At 38.8% G+C, this 9489-nt stretch overlaps 1 protein-coding gene across 4 annotated transcripts in view; it reads right to left on the reverse strand.

Annotated features, from left to right (window-relative positions):
- Positions 1 to 9489, reverse strand: part of LOC107588352 (uncharacterized protein KIAA1211-like) — a 51030-nt gene that overhangs the window by 23078 nt on the left and 18463 nt on the right. For all 4 annotated transcript variants that reach the window (XM_016276422.1, XM_016276420.1, XM_016276421.1 and 1 more), the window contains 2 exons: positions 7626 to 7705; positions 44 to 212 (listed from right to left, as the gene is read on the reverse strand). In XM_016276422.1, the coding sequence (XP_016131908.1) occupies positions 44 to 212; positions 7626 to 7705 (249 nt within the window). The remainder of the gene's footprint in view (positions 1 to 43; positions 213 to 7625; positions 7706 to 9489) is intronic.

Here is a 9489-nt window from a genome sequence, read left to right on the forward strand (position 1 = left end):
TATAGCAATAAAAATCGAAGTGATTTTAACTGTATTCCCTCACCCGCGGTCATTGTCGCTGTTGGCATGGATGATGGTTGGCTCTGAGGTGTTGACGTCGTCACTCGATTGACTAGCCTTTAAACCAATTTCACTCGATGGTGCAGGACTTTCCTTCCTCTTTTTCTTTACAAAAAAATTCTTGAATGTCTGGAATTTGGACTTCTTTTTCCCTGGATTAAAAAAACAACATATATATATATTTAAATGAGTACCACTTTTGAAGGCATCTCATAGGAGAATCTTCAATTTTGAAAGGCTTGCATAAAGCAAACATTGAACATGTGCTTACAATAAGTCAGTGTTCACTTGTCTAAACAAAATAAGTTCAACTGGCAGAGGATCATGTTTGCAGGCCCTCAAGTCTTAGAAATTATATATACAGCAGGTTTAAACAATCACGTCATAGATTATGACGCAAACACCATTGCATTGGGGTCAAGATGGTAAAGTGAGGAGTCTTACTGACCGTGGTAAAGTACATCTGACAGCAAATTGCTGTGGATTGTATAATACTATAATAAATGTGTTTATATAATAACTATTTAACAAAATGTCATTGTAGACCCATAAATATTCCCTCCTGGGTGCTTATGTAACACTAATTTATCTTTAGATGCCAATAAAGTACTAATTGTATTAGTGAAATGGCTGTAGAATTGATCCACTGTTACTTTAGTTTTAAAAACTAATTTGTTAAAAGGCCCAATGAGATTTAATATTGAATAATTTCAACAATATTGTTGAACACACAACTGAGCCCCAATACCGCATGTGTATTAGTGTTAAATCAAGTGATTTCTTAGTTAATCAATGATGCAGTTCACTGGAATACAATGAAATGTTTGTTTTCATCATATTGATGTCTCTATGAATAGTGGCCAATAGAAACAGCCACTAATTCGGTGTGTATTTTTCATGCATCATGACATGTGACTATGACATCCCCTGCAGTGCACAGCTTAAGATGCAGTGTTGGGGATTTCAGCCAGTTTTAACAATTAGATTACAAACTGATTTTATTCATCCCAAAGGTTAAGAGCCAGAAAGGCTTAAAAAGCCAAAACAAACATTAAAAGGTCAGTCTCATTCTACTGAAAAAGCCAGTGGTCTTTAAAGAAGTACAGCTGCGTGAACAATACTGGGATGACAACCTTTACTAGTAGAGTCATTAGAGTCACACACTAGTAGAATTGTGAGAACAAACACAATTCTCAGTGATGGCTTGCACTTGTTGTGGGGAGATTTTTAAAAACAACACTAGCCAACTTGACTGTTTTAAACATCCTAGATCTATTTATCCTAACAGCCACTGACTCCAATCCAACAGAATTTGACTAACATCATGATACGCTGAAGGTATCTTTACACAGCTGAGTTAAGGCTGCTCTGTGCCTGCTCAAACATTTGTGTAAAGAGAAAGACGTAATGCAGTATAAAAACCAGAATAAATTATTCCTGCTCTGACCCACCTCTGCCCCTAGTATAATAATGCAGTTAAAATTTGTGTGCCTCCTCTGAGCAGCATTAACAGTCTGTTTAAAGAGACTTAAATGGCACGTCAGAAGCACTTCTGTAAGACCTTTGTAGTTTAAATTTGGCATAAATGCCAAGTTCTCTCATGAAACTCTAGATTGCGCAGGCTGATGGGTCGTTAATAAAAATTGTTGATATTCACAGTGTTAAACTACTTGGCACAAGCTGATTGGTTCATATTGCATACACAGCCAATGAGCTTACTGCTGAGTTCTTCTGAAACCCTCCACCTTCCCCAGCTCCACCTGTATAGATCTGCTACGGGATATTATATGCTACTTGTGCAGCAGCAGTATGTCTTAAATTGTCACAGCACCATATCGTCGTATGCACTGGCAGTAGCAAGTTCCTGTACTTGTTTTGCACCAGCAGCAATAATCTACAACAACCGCAATAACCAACAGCAGCAGCAGCGTAACAGATCTATTCCTACAAGACCAAATACATTAACACTGTCATATCCATTACCATGCTAAAATTTTCCAAGAGTTGTCATGATAGAAATTACTTTTTATGTTCGCCACATTTTACTTTTTCACAGTGCATTCTTGAATTGACTTCTCAATGAAGGATACATGCGATTAGGCCAAAATACAGTATTTTAGCTATGTTACTGCCTACCTTTTGGAACAGGCTTTATGTTTGGTGATTCCTTAAAAATGCTGTCTAGGTAGGCAGCTTGCTAGGTTTTGGAACCGAGCTAGTCTCACTCAACTCAACTCAATAAAAACTTGCTGGAGAATTAAATCATAGCTTTGGTAAGTGAATTTACTGCTCTCCATACAGTCTTTGAGAACTCGGTTATGACTTTAGGCTTGGTGTATTGGTTTTCCCTTGCTGTCTGACATCCTGTCTCTCTCACTCTCGTCTTGAGGAGAGTCACATGATGTAGCTCTACTGGCAAAGCCTACAGTCTCCAGCTGGGGCCCGTCTAAAGGCAGTAAACAACACATAGTGAAAGAGATCTCACTGTCTCTTATAAACCACTCAATGCTTGGTTATTTGATTACACAGTAAGGGATGCTAAATATTGCCTTCTAAGAGCAGAGCCTCAGTATGTTTAAATGCGGCCACATTAAACACTAAGTGCCCTAGGAAAAAGGTTTGCATTGTTTACGCAGATGTTTTATTTCAGGGATGTACAATAATTGTTTATGCATGTATATCACAGCAAAAGTTACAATAAATCAACTTTATCATTGTCAAAATAATTTAATAATATTCAAACTAGTATCAAATTCAAAATTAACTTTTAATATATTATAATCATGTCTTTTTCCCAGGGTCTGCACTGCATCTTTTCAACTCAGTAATTTGAAATCAATCTTTTAAGTGAACAATATAGTCCTGTTCACTACCATGACTCATATTTTCCATTCAGGCCTCTCCTTTGTAGCAGAGAGACGTGATTGCTTTTTCTACCTTCAACCACTAACTGCAGCATGAGCAAACAGCCTTACAATGCAAGCTTTAAAGGAGGATATTATTTGTTAGATGAACTTACTGAAGATATATGAACCTATTGAACATACTAACAATTGAGTCTATGACTCAAAAGTGTATTAATGTGAAAAAAATACTGACGACCACAATTCAAGGCATAATCGTGAAATCTTTAGGAAAAGTTACTAAATGAATCAGAGAATGAATCTGAATGAGCTTTTTTGTTAAATGATTCAGATGACTTAACTCACTTGCAAGAATCAATGTTCCAGCAATTAGCATGTAACTTTGGATGAACAATTAAAAACATATTCAAAGTGCAATATAAAATCTGCAAGCTATAATAATGTAGCCTACAGGGAGGGTCATTGATTGAATCAATGAATTAATCTGAATGAGCTTTTTTAATTGAAATGATTCAGAATATTTTTAGTCAGTAGTAAAAATCTAGCCTCTAGATTTTTGAATAAGCAAGAAAATACTTTAAAAGTGTGTTATAATGTAGAGTACAGGAAGACTTACTGAATAAATCTGAATGAGCTTTTTTGTTAAATGATTCAGATGACTTAACTCACTTGAAAGAATCAATGTTCCAGCAATTAGCCTGTCACTGTGGATGAACAATTTAAAACATATTTAAAGTGCAATATAAAATCTACAATAATGTAGCCTACAGGCAGGGTTATTGAACGAATCAACAAAATAATTTGAATGAGCTTTTTGATTAACTGATTCAGAATATTTGAGTCAGTAGTAAAAGTCTAGCCTCTATTGTTGAATCAGCAATTATGAAAATACTTTTAAGGTGTGCTATATGGAGAGTACAGTCATGGCCAAAAGTTTTGGCAGTGACATAAAGTTTGCTGCTTCAGTATTTGTAGATTATTTTTCCACATGTTTCTATGGTATACTGAAAAACAATGATAAGCATATCATATCATATCATCTGCTGCTCTGTGTTTCACGGAAACCTGGCTGAATGACGCCATACCGGACAGCGCGTTAAATCTGCCGGGCTTTCAGCTGTTCAGAGCGGGCCGCGGCGCAGAATCAATGGGGAAATCGCTCGGCGGCGGGACATGCTTTTACATCAACGAAAGGTGGTGTACAGATGTAACCGTGTTAAAGAAGATGTGCTGTCCCGATCTAGACTAACTGTAAGCCTTTCTATTCGCCGCGGGAGTTTTGCTCGTTCATTCTCGTGAGTGTTTACATTCCTTCGCAAGTGCACGTGAGCTCAGCTTTACAGAAACTCGCCGATCAGATCACAGAGACAGAGCAACAACACCCGAACTCTGTTTTAATCATTCTTAGGGACTTTAATAAAGCAAATCTCTCCCGTGAACTGCCAAAATACAGACAGCACATCACATGTCCCACCAGAGACAGTAATATATTGGATCACTGTTACACCATGATAAAGGATGCATATCACTCTGTCCCATGAGCAGCTTTGGGGCTCTCTGATCACTGTTTGGTTCATCTTATACTGACCTACAGGCAGAAACTGAAATCAGCTAAACCTGTATTAAGGACTGTAAAAAGATGGACTAATGAAGCAGAGCAGGATTTACAAGCTTGTTTTGACCTCACTGATTGGAGTGTTTTTGAAGCTGCTGCCACCAATCTGGACGAGCTCACAGAGACTGTAACATCATATTTCAGTTTCTGTGAAGATATGTGCATTCCTACCAGGACTCATCTAACTTACAACGACAAACCATGGTTCACTGCAAAACTCAGACAGCTCCGTCAGGCCAAAGAAGATGCTTACAGGAAGGGGGACAATGTCTTGTATAAACAGGCCAAATACACACTGGAAAAGGAGATCAGACTGGCAAAGAGGAATTATTCTGAAAAACTCGGTTCACTTCCAGCGACTCAGCATTAGTGTGAAAAAATCTGAACGAGATCACCAACTACAAAGCACCATCCCCCAGCACTGTGGAGAATCAACAACTGGCAGATGATCTGAATGAGTTCTACTGCAGGTTTGAAAAAACACCCCACACCCGCCCTGAACACCTTTCCACACAACCATTCACACCTCCTGCAACCCCCCACAGAGCAAACAGGTCTGTGGATGATGCAGTCAACATGGGATTGCATTATGTTCTGCAGCATCTAGACAGACCAGGGCCTTATGTGAGGATCCTGTTTGTGGACTTCAGCTCGGCTTTCAACACAATCATCCCAAACCTCCTCCTGCCCAAACTAACTCAGCTCTCTGTGCCCACCTCCGTCTGTCAGTGGATCACCAGCTTCCTGACAGACAGGCAGCAGCTAGTGAGGCTGGGAAAATTCACAGTGGAGTCATTCAGGTTCCTGGGCACCACAATCTCTCAGGACCTGAAGTGGGACATTCACATTGAATCTATTGTGAAAAAGGCCTAGCAGAGGTTGCACTTCATTCGCCAGCTGAGGAAGTTCAACCTGCCACAGGAGCTGCTGAAACAGTTATACTCCGCCATCATTGAATCCGTCCTCTGCACTTCTATAACTGTCTGGTTCAGCTCAGCTATCAAATCTGACCTCAGAAGACTACAGAGGGTAGTCCGGACTGCAGAGGATTCAGATGACTTAGCTCACTTGCAAGAATCAATGTTCCAGCAATTAGCATGTCACTGTGGATGAACAATTAAAAATATTCAAAGTGTAATATAAAATCTGCAATAATGTAGCCTACAGGAAGGGTTACTAAATTAATTAGTCAATGAATCTAAATGAGCTTTTTTTTGATGAACTAATTCAGAATATTTGAGTCAGTACTAAAAGTTAGTCTATATTTTTCAATCAGCAATTATGAAAATACTTTTAAAGTGTGTAATAATGCATCACACAGGAAGGGTCACTGAATGAATCATTAAATTAATCTAAATAAGCTTTTTTGGTAAAACGATTCAAATAATTTTAATCAGTACTAAAATCAACCCTCTATGGACACCTTGGCAATTTAATCACCATTAATTGGTAAATGTTTTAGTTTACTCGCCAGACTGATATATATATATACAGTGGGGCAAAAAAGTATTTAGTCAGCCACCAATTGTGCAAGTTCTCCCACTTAAAAAGATGAGAGAGGCCTGTAATTTTCATCATAGGTATACCTCAACTAAGAGAGACAAAATTATACACTGTATATGTTTGTAAAATGGAACAGCTTTTTAAATATCTGAAAGTACACTCTTAACATCAGTCAGTCAAGCATTATAATACGATATTATGATATTCAAGAATTATTTAATGATAGAACTTTGGTAATTAGAATTAAAACTTGGTAACCATGTATGAATGCATAGACATTTTAACTGAGTTTAGGACTGGTGGTGGTGCTTTTTTGGTCATTCAGTGTTTCTGTAAAAGAAAAAAAAGGGGAAAAAACTAACAATAATACTGATAAGATAATAATAATAATAATAATAATAATAATACGAATTCTACTAATAAGAACAGTATAAAACGCACTAAGGATTAACAAGCTGCTGGATTCATGAATATTAATCAGGTTGTGTGCGTTCGATTGTCGTTTGCGCATTAGTTCCGCCTACGACCAGAAAACCCGGCAGTTCTTAAAAGCTGAAAAAATCCAAAGGAACTCCGTTATTGTGACAGGAAAATATAACAAAGAATATCGTTTACATGTAGCGCGTCAATTCTGCATACGTAAGTAAAACTCTCTTGCTCTCTCTGCTCTCACCAAAGCGACGGCGAGTCGTGCGCCATTACACTAGAGTTTACGGTACGCCAATTACAGGTGCGCTGCACATCCATTGAGATGAACTGAAAAATAGCGCAGAACGCTTGACGGAGAGAGAAACTCTGAAGCGCTCAGCCAGAGTGTTCGGCGAGTGAAAATATGTCTGTGCTAAACTTGTACATAGCCTCCAACTCACACACTGGCGAGTAAAATCTGAGAATTTATTAGCCACTGGCTAATATTAGACATAATTTAGTAGCCCAGAGTGAAGATTTAGTCGCATATGCGAGTGATTTACTCATAATGTAGAGAGTTGAAAATCTAGTCTATATTTTTGAATAAGCAATAAAAAAATACTTGGACCCTTTGACTCGTGTGAAAGGTAACGGCCATGAATTTAATGAATGTAACCCCAGTCATGGATCAATTATCATCATCCTGTGGTAAATCTGTACAAGATTAACACCTCCCAAACACAACCTAGCCACTGAATAACTCTTGAACTTAATGGACTTAGATAGACCCACAATCCGATAGAGGAGATTATCGGGGCTCTGTGAGCACCCTATTTTGTGAGGAAATGGCTAATCCACATCACCACGCAGACCCGCCGTCTGCGCTGCAGGATCTGACTCTAGCAGTCTGGGCTTCCTTCTTCCCACACTAAACTGGAGAGAAAGGTCAAATGTCGGACAGCGGAAAGCATACTCATATGGGAGAGACAAATGTTGGCTTTGTCTGTGTGCTACATGACTTCCTTTCAGTGAGACCTAGCATCGTGTGTCTCTTTATTGAGTTCAGAGTGTCCTAATACTTCACGTCTGATCTCTATGTGAGGAAAAATGTATGATAGGGTGAGATGGATGTTCTCATTGTGCACATGGATGCTAAACACCGAATGGGACGTTACCTGAACACTCTTCTGCTGCTTCTGATGGTTCAGTAGCGACTGTGACGTCTGGAGATCCTGAGGCCATGATGTCACAATCACTGTTGAGAAAAAGCGTTCGTCAGATAAACAATTCCTGAACAGTTATTCTGAAAAAAATATAAATAAATAAAAATCACAAAACCCTCATATTTAAGAAACATTTCTAAAACTGAGGTACATTTTTAAATGATTAAATAGCAATTATTTGTAGTTGTGAGCTATTTTTTTTTTCATTTTCATGCTGTTCCAAATTAATTTGGCCTTCTTTCTTTTGTGTAAAGGTGCAGTTTACCACTGCTCGGTGAAACCTTGCAACCAAACTCCAGTAATTCTAATAGGAACCTACTAAGCTGCTTGGTTCAAAACTTCGACTTCGGTGTGAGCAGAGCTTTATAGCCTACATCGCTATTGACAATAGACAATAGGGGCAAGTCGTGGCCTAATTGTTAGAGAGTCGGACTCGTAACCCAAAGGTTGCGAGTTCGAGTCTCCGGTCCAGAATTGTAGGTGGGGGGAGTGAATGTACAGCACTCTCTTCCACCTTCAATACCACGACTGAGGTGCCCTTGAGCAAGGCACCGAACCCCAAACTGCTCCCCGGGCGCCGCAGCATAAATGGCTGCCCACTGCTCCAGGTGTGTGTGTTCACTGCTGTGTGTGTGCACTTAGGATGGGTTAAATGCAGAGCACTAATTCCTAGTATGGCCACTTGGCCACATGTCACGTCACTTTCAATGGACTTTTTTCTACCAGCGAAATTTAGGCAAAATTAATGTGACCACACCTTAACAGATAATTTGTTGAGCTGCAATATATAATGTTTTAAAATGAAATTAAATGTCTTGATATGCCATATTTAAATATTTCAGCTTTGGTTAAATTATTTTATTTGGTCAAATGTCTTCTTCTATGGGAGTGGAAAGACATGAGAGTGAGTAATGATGACAGCATTTGGGTGAACAATTGCTTTTTATATTCAAAACTCCACAGTGTTTGTGCCAGTTATTCGTGCCTCTGTTTTGTGATGTGATCCTCTTCATATCAGACCTTGAAATGTGTTTAGCTTTTAAATGTAACTGTCACAGCTAAATATAATTCTGATTCATATTCCCTGTTAAGCCTCACGATTTTGCCAAACAAAGACAGTGGGACAGCTTGAGACGAGTTACAAGCCAAATTCAAACTCAGACTGAGCTATCAGCTAATTCAAATAAACATTTTGAGACTATCAGCATTGTGAAACACTTTAGTTTAGGGACCAATTCTAACTATTAACTTAACTAATTATCTGTGTTAAGGTGTGGTCATATTAATTTTGCCTAAATTTCACTGGTAGAATTCTCACTATTAGCATTAACATGCTAATATGATTTGCATGCATATTACTAGCAGATTGTCATATTAATTCCTTATTCTGTATGACCCTATTTTAGATTTCTTAACACTCCCCCTTGCCAAAACTTAACAACTACCTTACTAACTAGCAGTAATTATGAGTTTATTGAGGTTAGTTAATAGTGAAAATAGGACACACTTAAAATAAAGTGTGACCAATAATACATTTTACATGTTTACGTGACGTGACATGTAGCCAATTATGGTGACCCATACTTGGAATTAGTGCTCTGCATTTAACCCATCCAAAGTGCACACACACACACAGCAGTGAACACACACCCGGAGCAGTGGGCAGCCATTTATGCTGCGGCGCCCGGGGAGCAGTTGAGGTTCGGTGCCTTGCTCAAGGGCACCTCAGTCGTGGTATTGAAGGTGGAAAAGAGCGCTGTACATTCACTCCCCCCACCTACAATCCCTGCCGGTACGAGACTCGAACCCGCAACCT

The sequence above is a fragment of the Sinocyclocheilus grahami genome, unplaced genomic scaffold (genome assembly GCF_001515645.1).
Source record: "Sinocyclocheilus grahami isolate Dianchi unplaced genomic scaffold, SAMN03320097.WGS_v1.1 scaffold102.1, whole genome shotgun sequence".
Lineage (NCBI taxonomy): Eukaryota > Metazoa > Chordata > Actinopteri > Cypriniformes > Cyprinidae > Sinocyclocheilus > Sinocyclocheilus grahami.